The 16097-nt window shown below is 36.0% G+C and overlaps 1 protein-coding gene across 1 annotated transcript in view; it reads right to left on the bottom strand.

The window, feature by feature from the left end:
• Positions 1–16097, bottom strand: part of CDC14B (cell division cycle 14B) — a 55387-nt gene that overhangs the window by 28678 nt on the left and 10612 nt on the right. Inside the window, exons 5-7 of the mRNA XM_012640053.1 lie at positions 9379–9455; positions 3794–3860; positions 1275–1337 (exon numbers count right to left, since the gene is read on the bottom strand). Of these exons, the coding sequence (XP_012495507.1) occupies positions 1275–1337; positions 3794–3860; positions 9379–9455 (207 nt within the window). The remainder of the gene's footprint in view (positions 1–1274; positions 1338–3793; positions 3861–9378; positions 9456–16097) is intronic.

Raw genomic sequence — 16097 nt, 5'->3', positions numbered from 1 at the left:
ACCAGCCTGAGCAAGAGTGAGACCCTGTCAATACTAAAAATAGAAAAATTAGCTGGCCCTATTAGGGCCTATAGTCCCAGCTACTTGGGAGGCTGAGGCAGTAGGATTGCTTGAGCCCAGGAGTTTGAGGTTGCTGTGAGCTAGGCTGACACCATAGCATTCTAGCCCAGGCAACAGAGTAAGATTCTGTCTCAAAAAAAAAAAGAGAGAGAGAGAGAGAGAGAGAACTAAGGCAGCCAGAGTATTCCATACCTGTCCCCTGCCAAAGAACACAGGCTGTTCAGGGATAGGCACATGGTCTAAGCCAGGCTGTGGGAGGCATTCACTGGTCTTCTTCTGGAGCTAAGAATACTCTTTTTTGATTGGTTTGCCAAACTGGTAGATCAAAGCAGCTGGTGGCCATTTCTTAACACTACTAGAGATGGCTGGCCTGAGAACAAAACCAGCTTCATTCCAACTTCTGATACATGGTTGAGAGTCATGCTTGAAGCCACATCTGCTCCTGGACTTTAAATTTATGTAATCCAAAAAGTTTTCCCCTTTGTATTTAAGTTGTTCATGTTTACTGTCTATAACTTGCAACCAGAAGTATCCTGACTTAATACAAACAAAAGGTTGTGATAAAAACAAAGATATTTTCCAGATGTAATTAGATGTATAATCACTATTCACTTCATCATACCCTATCCTAAGGGTTTTACAAACAGTATCTCAATTACTGTACGATAGTTATCAATACTAAAAAATAATTAAACTAAATATTATGAAGAATGCATAGGTGCACACTTCTTCACTCTGAAACCAAGCATCAAATACAGAAATCAACACTAAGAACTGGGACTCAAGAAACAGGAGTAAGAAGATGAAGATGACTTTTTTTACTTTATAAACATCTAAAGTGCTTTCCTGTTTCTTATAGAACAAAATTATTACTTCCGTAAGTAAAATAGATGAATAAAAAAGTTAAAAACAGGAAGGGGAAATTCTGGTCAAAGAATACAAACTTTCAGTTACAAGACAGAGTTCCAGAGATCTAATGTATGTATTGCATACTTGAAATTTGCTCAGAGAGTAGATCTTAAATTCTCATCAGACACATCAAAGAAGGTGATGAGTATGTTAATTAGCTTGACTGTGGTAATCATTTCCCAACATATACATATATGAAAACATTACTTTGTACATCTTAAATATATATAAGTTTTGTTTGTCAATTATTCTCCTCAATAAAGCTGGAGGGGCAAAAGTTTAAAATATTATCCTTGAAGACTTACTTCATAGTGTTCATATTCATCAAGGTTAAATGAGTTGAAATTAAGGAAGCCATACTGCATTGCCTAAAATCCAAAAGAAAGCTTTTAAGAACAAAGATGCAAATAAGAAAACAATGTCCTACCTAAGTTCCTAGTAATAAATATCAGGAGGCAGTCCAAAAAGATATTATATTTAGATTACTTTCCATTGAATAGTTTTCAAAGGAAGTGGGCTGTGCCTTGTAAATGCTTCTAGTATGTGGATATCAGTTATAACAATATTTAGTGAGATTTCATTTTCTATTTTCATTCACCAATCATCCTATCTATACATAGTTAAGTAACCCCACTAACTTTCTAGATTAACTCCACCCATGGCTGAAGATTCAGAAGTTTAGGGTTCAAATATAACACACAATCCGATGGTCTCTAAATAAATAATAAAGTAGAAAAAAACATGGGCTAGTTTATCCCAAACAAAGCCCAAACACTTCATCAGTATCTTCATTTTCAAAATCTTCAGTCTTGAATTAAAAGATCAATGTTCCCTATACTAAAGACAGCTCAGACATCAACATGAAATTCAAAATTCTAAGCAAAAAAATGATTCCTTTAAGAAAATACCAAAAAATTTTCTGTCTTATCCTGTAGCCTCACTCTGTTGCAGCAGGCAGAGTACCCTAAGCAAGATAAGCAGAACATCTATTTCCTGAGACAAGGACAAACAACAGAGAACTGGCAGCCTCTGAGAAGCATCCTCCTGGCTCACTGATCACTGAGCCAGACAGGAGGCAAGCAAGAATTCTTGATCTACAAGGTAGTCTTGGTTCAAAAGGGGGCTCTTATAAACCCAGTCTTCAAAATTTACTAGTGAAATACAAATGCAAAATAAAGAGGCTAGAATGCCAACCAAAAGGTCTTCATTTTATAATATAGTTATTTAAGTACTAATCCCAAAACCAAATCCATGATAAATTTCATTTCCTTGAACTCAAAATACTCAGTATATTTCATGACATTTGGACTAGAGATGTCCCTAACAGAATGATACAAAAAGTTCACAGGTAATTCCTATTTTCCTTTGAATTTTGTAAAGTGATCTTATTGGAAATATACAGCATTGCCAAATGCTGTATACACTGATAAATGTTTCACATATGCAATAATATTCAAAATCAGTCACAAATAAAAAATATTTAAATTGAAAATCAGAAGCTGTTGACCCTTACATAAAACTAAATTTAGTGTGAAAAATGCAATCTTTCATCTGTCATACCAGCTAATTATTAATATAATTAGACTTTAGGTGCAATACTCAATTTAAAAAAACCAAGCCAATAAGTAACAACAGAGACTGCTATACGATATTACAGTAGACCATTTCCAAGACCCTCAAAACTTTTCTTTTTCTCTTTTCAAAGGTGAGTGTGCCTACCTACATTACCCGTTCCCTGGGGCCCATCTGGCAGGGGCTGTGAGTGCAACCAAAGGTGCCATTTACACCTATTGTCATTCAGTCCCCTCATCAAGCTGCCTCAGAGCCAGTGACAACTACCTCAATCAGCTCCATACCCAAAAAGTCCCTGAACTCAAAGCCAAGGGAACTGTGATCCCGTACCTCATTGCCTGATACAGGGAAAAGGGTATACCAATTAGTCTCTGAATTCATATACTAATTAGTCCTCTCATTTTAAGGCAGAAAATTTCTGATAGAATTCCCAGAAAGCCACCGTGATTCATTATATGAGAAGGTAAATCTGGGTTCCTTTTGGCTCTAAAAACACAAGTTACATAAAACCTGAGATGTTGCTGAAGCTTATTTGATTTGCTACTGATTTATGATTCTAGTTTGTTGTGCTGCCCCGACATTCAAGAAAATCCCAGGGCTTGCTGCACTGCTTAACCCCAGGGGGCCCCGTTCATTTAGAATGTGGCACGAAGGATGTTCCCTGGAGTCAAGACAGCAGCCCCGGTTATGACACACAGGAGTTATAGCTGCAAATAGTTTTGACAAAGCAGTAGTGACCCACTTAAATTTTATATAAAACCTGTAACAAACCAAATGGCTATTCAAATTCTGTTGAACTAGAAACTGAATACCCGAAAAAACGAAAATGAAGTGTTCAACAGGTACTGTGTGAGATGTCTATTGTAAACAATATTTGTGGGACTAAGACTTACAAAATACATAAATCAAAGAGAACATGGAAACCAGCCATCTATTTACTTTTTGTATTTCTTTTGAATCACAACATTCTCAAAACCAATTCTGGACCTAGAATCTAATTTCATGACAGTCTCTTACTGTCCTCTTTTTTAAGTGGCTTTCCCCCAACTCATGCATAGAAGCGCTCAGATTTTCAGAATAAACTGTTCCTGGTTTCGCTAGCTTTAATGTTAGTTGGGCAATGGAATACCTCTGTCATCATACACATCTTGGGAGAAATTCTTACAAAAAGATCTTTGGGGTAGAAGGCCTAGTCCTCCCTTGGACTATAGTTCTCCAACACAACACTAGCAGCATCCTACAAGTCACTTACCTTCTTTACTGCATGAAAACAGTCAAGAAGTGTAACGTAGAAATTGCAACTTCCATAGGCAGCATCTCTGAAATTCCAAAAGTATGGAAATACTTAGCTTAGTTAATTTAATTTTCTGTTGCAAACTTACCTTAAGACAGAGCTGACCAGAATTTAAAATCATACACTCAGAAACATTCTCAAAAAAAAGAAATCTTCCCTTTTGGTTTTTAAATAACGGATAAGTCGATTAAAAATTTCACTGCAGTTTCTACCCATTCCAATAGGTACTGTTTTATGGGTCTGGATCAATAATGACACTTCCCTAAATTTCAAATGATCTCTCTGGATCATTTTTGGTTTTGTCAGCTGAGCTTCCTTCTTGAATTCAACTAATCAATAATACCTATCTCTCCTCCTAAAAGGGCAAGGCGTTTACACTTTTCTTTAAACTAGAAAATACCATACCAACCATTACCACAAAAGATTGCTTTTTGATTTTGTATGTATGTATGTAAGTATGTGTACCTAGGTATGCCTGTATGTGTGCGTATTTCCTTCCAAGTAGGAAAAGAAATGTTGAGAAATCAAGGTAATATTTGAAATACTAGGCACAACGTCATAAGCATTTTGCTCCTATCATTACACTAGGACTTTTAAGAATTTAACTGGATAACTTTTTTCTGATTCTTAAGGGACAATAATAGTACCAATGAAATTACAGGAACTAAGGAGTCAACTCACCTTCCGTACAATCATTCTATTCTTGAGAAAGTACTTAAATTAGTTTACTGACAACTCCACCCAAACACTGCATCAATACATATCAGTAATCTTACCACATATCTCTTAGTATCAGGTAAGATATTTGTCCAGATAAATAAGACACCCCCCACTCTTCCCCTTTTTGGCTACCTTAAGCCATTATAAGATGAAATTTTTTGGAATTAGGCAACATAAAAATTAATTGAATTATGATTAAGCTAGGCACACCAAACAACTGTGCCTATCTGAATGTTACTCCATTTGCTCCTGGGTGGAACAAGGTTGCTACTGGAGCCATTGTTAAGTGCCTGCCTTGGTTGGCTTTTCACACTAATATCTCTTACTATGTAGTAAGAATATTCAACAAATGTTAGCATGAAAAATTAAATTGCACATTTTAAACTTTTAATTCTTGCCCAAACCTTAAGGGTTGAGACCATTAATTGTAGCAACATTAACAATAAGAAAAACAAAGGGCATCCTTTTCAGCCAAAATAGTCTTCGATGCTACTGACTGAGCTGGTTAGAATTACTGAGCTAATGTTAGCCTTCATGAAGACTGGACACAAGGTTTATAAGACATCATTTTTGTTTTGTAAGTTTCTGAATTGAAAAGCTTCTCTTCTAAATGCTAGAAAAGGCCTCTATTCAACCTAGAAGACGAAGATGTTACCAATAGCTATGGGCAATATTCAGAGAGGAAAAACACAACGATCTTCAGCAGAGGTACCCAGGCCTGCAGCATCAAGATCACCCCAACTTGTCAGAAATGCAAATTCTCAGACACCACTCCACATTTACTGAACCAAAATCTCTAGGGGTAGGACCAGGTAATTTGTGTTTCAACAGGTCCTCTAAGGTGACTGTAACGCATGTTCATGTTCATGAACCACTGACCTACAGAATCAACACAAATACTTGTTTTGTAGAAATAGTGTTTTCATGGAATAAGGAACAATTTTAGATAGAGAAGCTAAGGTGGAAAAATGAAGCAATTTAGCCTAAACCAAATCAAAATTACCAATGGAAATATGGCAAACTCTCAAATAGGACCCTAATGATTTTAATCATGTTGCCTCAGTTAAGTTATTATTGCCTCAGTTAAGTTATTATTATCTTCTTAACCTACTCATAATTCTTTTCTGGTCAAGTTAAAGGCATGTTGAACAGTCTCCGTAACAATTTTAAGCATTTATTCAATGTATTTTTTTGAGAACCTACTATGAACCAAGCCCCACTCCAGTCAGTGATGATCTGACAAGCTTTTGCTCTGGGATCCACCCAAGTCCTACCTCATACGTCACACTACTTGGATATACAACAGGAATCTTTCTATTCACTCATGTTTATTTCATTAATGCTTCCAATTTTAAACACACTCACATCTCCTTCCTCCCACTTGAGCAAGCAGGCTTCTTCAAATAGGCAGAATAGCAACTCTGAGTCTGGATATAGACTCAGTCTGGATATAGACCCTGTGGCTGAGGACAGGGGTTGGGCGGACACCACCTTGTTGTTAGGATCATTTAACAAACTTGGAAAACCAGATGGGATCAATAAAGAGGTACTGCTTAGAAACTGCAAAACAATGTCAAATACTAATTTTAAAAAATGGTGGTTTTCATAACAGCTTGTATTCCTAATGGCCCAAAACTGCAAATGACCCAAAAATCCATCAAAAGGACAATGGACAAATAAATTGTGGTATATTCATAGACTGAAATGCTACAAAAGCAATAAAAAGGATGAACTACTGATACTCGCCACGACATGAATAAATCTCATAGACATTATGTATTTAAAATCCAGATGCCGGCTCCCCAAAATGTACACCATATGATTCCAGTTATGGGACGCTCAAAGGCAAGCAAAGCTAAATGATGTTGGTTAGAAGTCAGAGTAGAGGTTAGTTGGGGGGTGATGACTACCTGGAAAGGAGCAGGAGGGAATCTTCTGGGGTGACGGCAAGGCTCTGTATCTTAAACTGTGTGGCGGTCACAAAGACATATGGAAAACTTTACTGTGCTGTATACTTAAGATTAGCGTTTTCTAAAATTGTATTTAAGTTATATGTCAACTTAAAGATGGAGGGACGAATAGTCAATGTTAGCTAAGGGACAAGTATTTTGTATGCAGGATGTCACTTCATCCTCACAACTCCTTTAGGGAGATTTTATTATTGTTCCCATTTATACGCCAGGAGACCAAGGCTCAAATTTGTAAAGGACCACAGAGATATTAGTGGCAGAGCTGAGAACCAAACTCCCATCTATCTGACGTCAACAGTTAATAGTCAAGCTATTAACAACTCTGCAATACTATCTCTCAAGAAAATAAAAAGCAGAGGCAAAAAAAAAATCAACTAAGAAACAAAGAGTATTATAGATAATACCAGAGAACAGAAATATATGCTCTTCATAACAATGATCCTAAGGTATCAATAAAATGTTAAACTACATTTTATCCTATTTTTCATGCAGACACACAGAGAAATATTTAACATAATTCACTAAGAAATCATATATATGCACTCTTTTAAATTCAACAGTTAAGGAATTGTATTTAAGTTAAATTGAATCTAATTAAATATTGCTATGGAACATAAAAAAGTTGTTTACTGTAAATGAATGCCATTCTTTCACAACCTCGTTTGCAATATTTTTTTAGTTACATTTACTCTAACACTCCTGTCAAGGATAAAAAGAATGTAATGCCATTTCTATCAAAATATTCTCAGGCTTTATTAATCCTCATTGGTCTACTTTCTAATTAGTAAGTTCTACAGAACTTACTAAAATGTGATGAAGCACCAAACTTAAAATTTTAAGTCCATGATAGGCTGATATTTTTGTAAAATGCAATAAATATGAAATACAATAATACAATAGTCTTGTACTATTACATATCCACAATGCAATAATCTTATCTTTGTAAATAAAATGCAAAATAGAAAATAATACAAGCCCAAATTCATTATTTGATTCCAAAAGCATAAAATTACTCTACTGAATAACTATAAACATATCTAAAATCTTATTCTCAATTTCTGTATTTATCTCATCACAGACTAGTAACGAAATGTTCACACTCTGGCACCAGTTCACACTTTGAGAAACACGGCTTCAGGTTAATCAAATACCTGGCATCTATGACTGAAGAGATTCAAATTTCACAAATCTGAATGGTTTCTAGGTAAGTCCAATTTTACAGAGAATTACTTACTGATGCTCTTGGGACCAGAAGTAACTAATTAACTAACTCCATTTCTCAATGCCAAACTTCAATAATTCTAAACACAGGAATAGCAATAAGCAATGTTTATTCTATTTTTGGCACCTGTATTTAAATTAATGCAAAACAACTTTTTTCACATCAACAGTGTTCCATGGATCCTTGGATTATGTGAAAGGTGTGAACTTATTCATAATTCAGGACCTTGTGTTGAAAACTGTAAGAATCACATTTTAAAGGATTACCATTATAAAGAAGAGTTCTGTACAACAAAATTATCACTATGTATCAAGAGATGGCCAATGTGCCTGGGATACAGGGACCACAAATATTTACAAGCATTTCTTCTAAAGGAAGTTTTGTGGCTGCTGTTACATTATAGGTTGAGAAGAGAACGGCGCACCCTCCAGTTTAGAAGATGCTCTCTTCCCTTCCTACCCACCTCAAATATCAGAATACTTAAGGTGATCCATGAGCTAGCAAGAAAGGGGTGATACTGGGTTCAAACCAATTCTAATTTGCTAAATCACTAATATAGTCTTTAATGCAATATATTACTGAATTCTTCAGATTGTCCTGACAAATTTCTATTTCATGGAGTAAGTCCACAGAAAGTCCTCTGCAGTTATTTGCAAAGGAGATTCTGCCAATAATTAGGAAGACCCATCCCAAAGCTCATCCACAATAAAGTCAGATTCATAATCTCCGTATCATTAAATTAGGCATTCGAGGTATATGTAACAATCCTAAAACAATGAACTAATTTGTGAATAGAAGAACAATGCGGTATTTGAAATTATCAATAAACTACGCAATGAGTACCATTATTTCATACACTTATTACCCCTTAGGGCACCACATAAGTATTCAGATCACACAGCATGGTCAAATATTTTGATAAATAAGTAGAGAAACTTTTAGAACTTAATTTGATTTACAGAAGAAAAAAAGTTTTTTCAAAATATCTTCAACACAATCACATGGCAAGTTAGAGAGGAGGATGTCATTCCTGTAAAGACATCGCTACCTACCACCTCTATGACACAGCTGCTTGGCTGGTTTTTCTGGAAGTGGTACTACATTAGCAACCTCACCCTCTATCTCTGCTGGCTGTGTCCCTAGAAAAAAGAGGTTCATTTTTTGTCCCAGAAAGTAACTACTAATTATTGGGAAAATGTATTTCTTAACTCCTCAGGAACCAAACTCCTCGGTGGTAGTTTTTAGTAATTCTCACCTGATTATAAAGCCTAGTTTTCATCAGTGGCCGTTCTCAACCAGGGGAGAGTTTGCTCCCCATCCCCCACTGCCATTTTGGGGGCGGGGAGGGGGTGCATTTGACAATGTCTGGAGGCATTTGGGGTTTTGACAATTAGGATGGAGGTGGGGATGTTACCGGGCAGACGCCAGGGATACTGCTAAACATCCTACAATGCACAAGACAGCCTCCCATGACAAAATGTCAGTAGTGTCACTGTTGAGGAACCTAGATCTGTGGTGTCATTTGCGCCCACCCTAAAATGACTATTTACCAGATCTTCTTTTTTCAGAAACAACTACCAATATATTTCTGGCAAGATTAGATGAATCTACCACATCATTCTTATATTTACCTGAAAGGAATATAGGCTGTATCTCCAAAGATTAATATTCTATATGCTTCTTCTGGAGTTCTCCCCAAATATATAACCTACATTTGAAGAGAGAAGAAAAAGGCAATTTACTCCTAAATGCAGATACAGTGCTCTCACTGCAAAGTAAATTTTGTCAATTTCCAGCCAGTCAGCTGGGTTCTCCAGCCTTCCCAAGGACCCTATGAGTCACTCAGTACCCTGTCAGCGGATTCCTTTTTTGTTTAAATCTGCCATTGCTGGTTTCTGTCGCTTGTAATATGAGCCCTGACTAACAACTGTTCACAGGAATCTTCTCTGGTAGGAAGCACAGCACTTTTAAAAAAAGATTTTCCAATTCAAGATGTTAGACTAAGCACATGCTTGCAATGTCACCTCCTTCCTGAAAGTCCACTGAAACGACAGTTAAGAAGCCTAGGGGAGATGGGGTGGGGGTTGGATTGGGGTGAGGTGGAAAGAAACACAAAGGCAGTACAAAGGTTTTGACCAGCTCCATCCATTTAGGTTTAAGAACTTAAAACTTAAGAACTTCTTTTGTCCTTAGAACTTTGTGATGCTTCAATTTTCATCTGGGAAAATACTTTAAGTACATTCCTTAGCATGTGAGGTCCACAGTTGGTATTCCTTGCATTTCCAGAAATTTCTTTTTCCTGCCTTGACATTCATTGTTTCTTTGCATAGGATTTTTGGTCTGTAGTCATTTTCTCTCAATAGTTTACAGACATTGTCTCAATGTTTTCTCATTTCTAGTGTTACAGAAGTATTTCACTAGTCTAAGTCCCTGCTCCTCCTCCTTCTCCTTACAAGTAACTTGTTTGTTTAGAAACTTAGAGTTTGAGAATTTCACTGGCATCTCCCCACATAAATCATCCCCCATTCTCCATTAAGTTGACCTGAGACTTCCGAATCTTCCTGAAGGGCACGTTCAACTCACATACAGTGGGCAGGGGAGTGGGGCATACAGCACTAGATTTGGTGTATATATTATTACCAAAATTAGGTTAAATTCTAAAGCTTATTTTGGAAAAATATATTTTAGATTTTACTAATAAAAAAGAAATCACTAGAAAAGTTAATTACAAACTTTTTATCTCCATTACTTAACATCGTATTAATATATGTGACCTGTTTCCTCAACCAAATTATAAGCATTCTGAAGTGAGGACCCCGTCTTACTATTTCATTATATATGGAGTCTGATTCATTCACTACTTCACTGAACTCAAATCTCCCTAAAATAGTTAGGAAATTTAAATTATTTGATAAAAAGCTGACATAAATGTAAAATATTATTGGATCAAGAAAAATTATTAAAAAATCAAAGACCTTTGAAACTTAGAAAAAGATATATCCTAAAACTAGTCATAAGAGTTGACTTAGCTTCCAGAGGGCATGTCATCAATTTTCTGTTTTAAGACTCATAAATGGAAATTCTTCCCAATGTCTCTAGCTTGTTTCTTAATATGATTTCATCCCATTTACTCTAAAAAAAAGTATAAAACTGTAGTTAACGCTACAGAATCTTCAAACATTTATCTACAGCAGCATATGAACCTACAAAAGGTCTAACAAAAGAACAATCAATTCCAAGAATAAAGAAATATTTTATTAAATCTTATCTAACAGTCAACAAATTTTCAAATACAATATTACTGACTTATAAGATTGTAAGTTATCATGAACTAACCACAAGAATATCATCGATAATCTCAATAAATGTTTGTGAAACTCATTTGTCCCCACCTTACTTGCTCTACATCTCCTAAGCATCAACCTATCAATTGACTTCCTATTTTATTACTATTTATTTGGAAAAACAGCATAACAACTACTTCATGAAAATTTTAAAACTTTTAAAATCCAGCCTGTATTTTCAAATTCCCTCATTCTCTCCTGGTCTTCAACATGTCTCCTCCCTCTTCTAAGACTGGATAACATCAGTACAGTCTTTTCTTTTCTCCATTCTATTTTAGGACTTCCTAGCAGATCCCCTCCCAAAAAACACCCCTAAAACTAACTAAATAAATAAAACCCACCTTGAAGCCAATGAGGGTGAAAACAGGGTTTGATTCATTTTTGTATTGAAATGAAATCCAGAGACCTGTTTAAGAATTCCTTTAGGTTTCTAAAGACCTTCTCTCAAATTATACAAATTTTTCCTTAAGCACCAATTAAGATAATTCTTCCTGCTTAAGATTGGAGTTCTTTGGTTTCTTTAATTACTAAAATTGCAATAGTATTATTTCCTTTTAATTTTCAAAACAAAAATAGTCTCTAATACATTAAATAACTGTGGGTCAGCCTTGGAACACAAGTTCAATTCAAAGAACACAAGAACAATGTAACATTTTTTCTTACAGGGGAAAAAAACCCTAAATTCCTGATAATGAACTTCAAAAAGTTGTAATTTAAAACTCCAGCTGGGGATGCCTGTATATAAATAGATAATACGAAGCATACTGAGATAAACCCAAGAAAATTTACAGATTCAGAATAAATCCATTTACGTAACCATCAAAGAAATATTTGCTACCAATTGATAATTTTTGCTTTTACATCTACTCATCTTCCTAATTCAAAAGGCCTTCCCAAATGAAATACTAATAATTCTAAATGTGTTACTTAAGAAGAACCCTATAAATGGCTCCTAAATTAACACAAATTCTGAGCTTAGTAAACTCTAGATCTATGCAATTTTATGATCTATCACTGTGCTCCTGGCAATATGGACCATAGGCACTTCTCAAATTCTTTTGGTATATTTCATGAGAAGCTATGCAAATGGTATGCCCACTCTAATTCCATAGTGCTATTTGAAAGTAGGAAACAACAAATGATGACCAAGAGAGATAATAAACAGCTGTGATAGCCAGCTTCTAAGACAGCCCCAAAGATTCTTATATCCTGGAATTTCTACCCTCATGTGGTCCCCCCTCCCACAATGGACAGAGTGCCCGCGTGGAAACATAGGACACTGCAGTAATAGCAGAGTGTAAATTCTGAGACTAGATCACAAAAGATGTGGCTCCTGCCTTGCTTTCTTAGAACCCTCACTCTGGGTAAAGCAAGCTGTCATTCTGGGAGGCTACTCAAAGCAGCCCACGTGGTGGGGAGCTGAGGCCTCCCGCCAACAATCAGCACAAACTTGCCAGGTATGTGAACAAGCCACCTTATCAGTGGACCCTCCAGATGACTGCAGCCTAGACAAGATCCATCCGGAACCAGGCCGGACCCACTCAAGTCAAGCAACTCCCAGAAACCTAACCCACAGAAACGGATTGAGTTTACTGTTATTTTAAGTCACTACATTTTGGGGCAATTTGCTGTTATCTATTGCAGCAATAGATAACACAGTAGCACACTCAACAATGAGGAAATGACAAGTGCAGATGTGTGGCTTAAGAAGCATAAGTAAGACCCACTTGTCTCTCTTGGATAAAGAATCTCTCTGAAGGAGCAAATAGCAATCTCACCAGAAGAATAAGATATTGTGATAGAAACTAATTGAAACGTCTGTAGTGGTTTTCAAACTCATAGTACAAGGTTATTTTTGCTGAACGAAACCTGGGAGGTACTCAATTAGCTGTGGATGGATGAATAAGTAACTGAAGCAAAAAGATCACAACTCGATCATTTATCATTTCAATTCTGATAAGCCAGGCCTCAAATAATAAAAGCCCAATTAGACATGTGTTTCTTATTTCTATTCTTATATACAACATTTTGAAGCTTTACTTATATACTTAGAGAGACTCTGGTACAGTTTAAAAACCAAAACACTACACAAGTCATCACATTCTAGAGTTAACAACAACAAAGGGTATTTAAATTCCAACAACAAATGTGGCAGCCTGAGAAACCAGCAAACTATTTTCAAATATTCTTCATGGAGAAATGTCACAATGTTTTAGCATTTAAAAATTCTCGTGACTATTTTCACGTATCTGCCAGAAGATACAGTCTTTCCTATGCCAAGAGCTTGATTGATTTAAAAAAAAAACTTTCTCCAGATTAACACAGAAAGCTCATGAATCAATGCCAGTTGGAAATAAGCTTACGAAGTCAACTGCTAAATAAAAAAAGGTGAGCAAGAGCAAGAATATACATAACAATTTTATGGAATAAAATAAATAAATAAGATAAAATCACTTTCACAGCTCCTACGCAAGCACTGGTAAAAAAAAGAAATTCTAAGTCATTTTAAAAAAAAATCAGATAGCCTTACATTTCCATAGTTTTACCTTTTCAAATTACCTTTATTTATATATAGAGTAGGTATATAGTAGGTTAGTACAATGATCCTTAATTTAGGCAGAAAGAAGCAGGAAGTCCAGAGTAGCAAATACCCATTTACTGCGGCCAGACAACTAATAAAAATGAGTGACCTGGCCCTGGGAATAAGTGCACATGGCACATACTATGTGAGTGGTAGGGATGTTTTTTTTTTATTCTTGATTTTTTAAATGAAATCTCCTAATTTTTAAACATTGAGAAAAAAACTCCACAACTAAAAATACTCTGTGAGTTACTATCATAAAACTGGCAGGCTACTACTTTCTAAACTGTGGCATTAACTGCTCATCTAAGATCACACTGCTTGTTATTGATGGAAGAGGTCAGACTGCTCAGGCCTTATTTATAGACAAGAAGCCATACTATCTAAAACAAGGGCTGAAACAAGGACGGAATCCAAAATTCCAGAAAGCTTAATAGATCTGGGGTAAAGGATCATAAATGGTCTGAGGGCCATTTCTCTTCCCTGGTTCCCAAAGTTAGTACCACCCAGGAAGTACCACAGGCAGCTGAAATGCCAGTCAGGCTCACTCGGGTGAAGAGGGAAGTAAAACTGTGATAAGAGTGGCTGTCGCGCCACAGGGCCATCCCTTCTCTCGGCTCAGCTGGCCTCATGCTACCTAGCATCTGGCTGTTATTTAGAGCAGCCTGGTTGCTGTTTGCCCTGCCGTTCACAGGACACCCAGGAAGGGTGTTTACGACCTCATTCTATCCTCTGGCCTCTGTTGCCCCATCTACTGAACTGGATGCTCCCACTGCTTCCAGATCCTCTGCTCAGTCCTCTGCTCCCTTAACTCCTGCCTGATCCCTCCCTCCTGCAGCCACCTTGACCCAGCACCAGCCACTAGGTCCAAAATAATTAAATCATTAAAAAAAGAGGGACCATAGGTTCAAAAGATCATCATTAAGTAACAAATTAAGTCCCTGAGCTCTTTTCAGAGCAAAGGCAATCTCAACTCAATGCAATGTAGGATCCTACTTATAGGTTGCCGAGTCAGGAATTCCTAGAACTAGTATCCTAATTTTCAACATAAAATCTTACAAGGTAAGCTGTTCTAAAGGCTACAAAAATTGCTTAAAAAGAAAACAGAGTGATAAATCTTAAACCAGAAACCTACACATTGCCACAATTAGTTCTACCAAAGTAAGCTATTAAACATTAGAGGAAAGCAAATTTGTAAGCTTTGTGCCAACAGTTTGCTTGTGTCATTTATTTTACATACAGGATGATTTGCATTTATTTTACACACAGAAAAATGTTAGAAATGATGGTTAATTTTCCTAGCTAGCCCTTGGAAGTACATTTAACCTATGGAAGAGCTGAATACTATATATCTGAAGAAAGTATATATGCTGTGGAAGGAATATGTAACTAAAGTTGACCACCAGTAAAACAGAATGGTAACTCTTAATTTAAAAAGCAGATTTAAGGTATAATAAAGGTAGGCAGAACCAGGAAAAAAGAAAGAGTATGACACTTAGTGAATGACTAATTTGTGCCAGACACTACCTAAAATGAAATTAAAAGCCAGCTCACTCTGAACCCAAGCCCCTAATATAGAACAGCCTCTTCTAAATAATTTTTTTTGCAACTAGTAGAAATCATTGTTTACTCCTAGTACTGTACTAATACACCGCCTTCATTATAAAGTACACATACAAAAGTTTTTAAAAGATAAAGGAACAATTATTTCTAAAATGAATTATATATTATAATTGTGCTTTAAAAAATCTATTTATTGGCTGGGCCAAAGGTAGTGGTTATCTCAGTTGATTGTTCACAGCGCCAGATCGAGCTCCTTGTTCTACTTTCTCCCCCTTCTCACTACTGTACTAGTAGTCTAGTACTAGTAGACTAGTACTTGACTAGTCTAAAAAACTAAAAACTTTAAGATTCTTAAAAAACTGTTTATTAAAATGTTAGTGTGATTGATACATTTCATTTTCTGAAACATGGTTAGGTGCAGCTATTTCAATTCCTTTTTTTTTTAATTTTAGCATTATTATGGGGGTACAGATGTTTAGGTTACGTATGTTGCCCTTGCCCCCCCTCCCCAAGTGCTATTTCAATTCTTGATTTTAATAGTTGTCATAACTGAAAAAAGAAACTTTACCATGATATGTAAATGCAAATGCAGTGTGTCACTGGCTGAGCTCACCAAATGATTACATTCATATTTTAATCCCACCCAGCAACGATGTACATTTAGTTAAGTAACTTTCCAACTTCCCAAACGCTAATGAGATGTTAAAAACTAACAGGAAAGTACTGTACACTTAAAAACATATTTAGCAAATGAGTTCAAAACCCATTGAACGTTTGTTTAGATAATTTTACAACAGGTTGTAAAATTCTGTCTCGTGTCTATTAAAACAAGATCTTACTTTGAAAACTGGTAATTAAAGGG

The sequence above is a fragment of the Propithecus coquereli genome, unplaced genomic scaffold (genome assembly GCF_000956105.1).
Source record: "Propithecus coquereli isolate 6110/MARCELLA unplaced genomic scaffold, Pcoq_1.0 Scaffold147, whole genome shotgun sequence".
NCBI classification, from domain to species: domain Eukaryota; kingdom Metazoa; phylum Chordata; class Mammalia; order Primates; family Indriidae; genus Propithecus; species Propithecus coquereli.
This window is presented reverse-complemented; position numbering and strand designations above follow the sequence as displayed.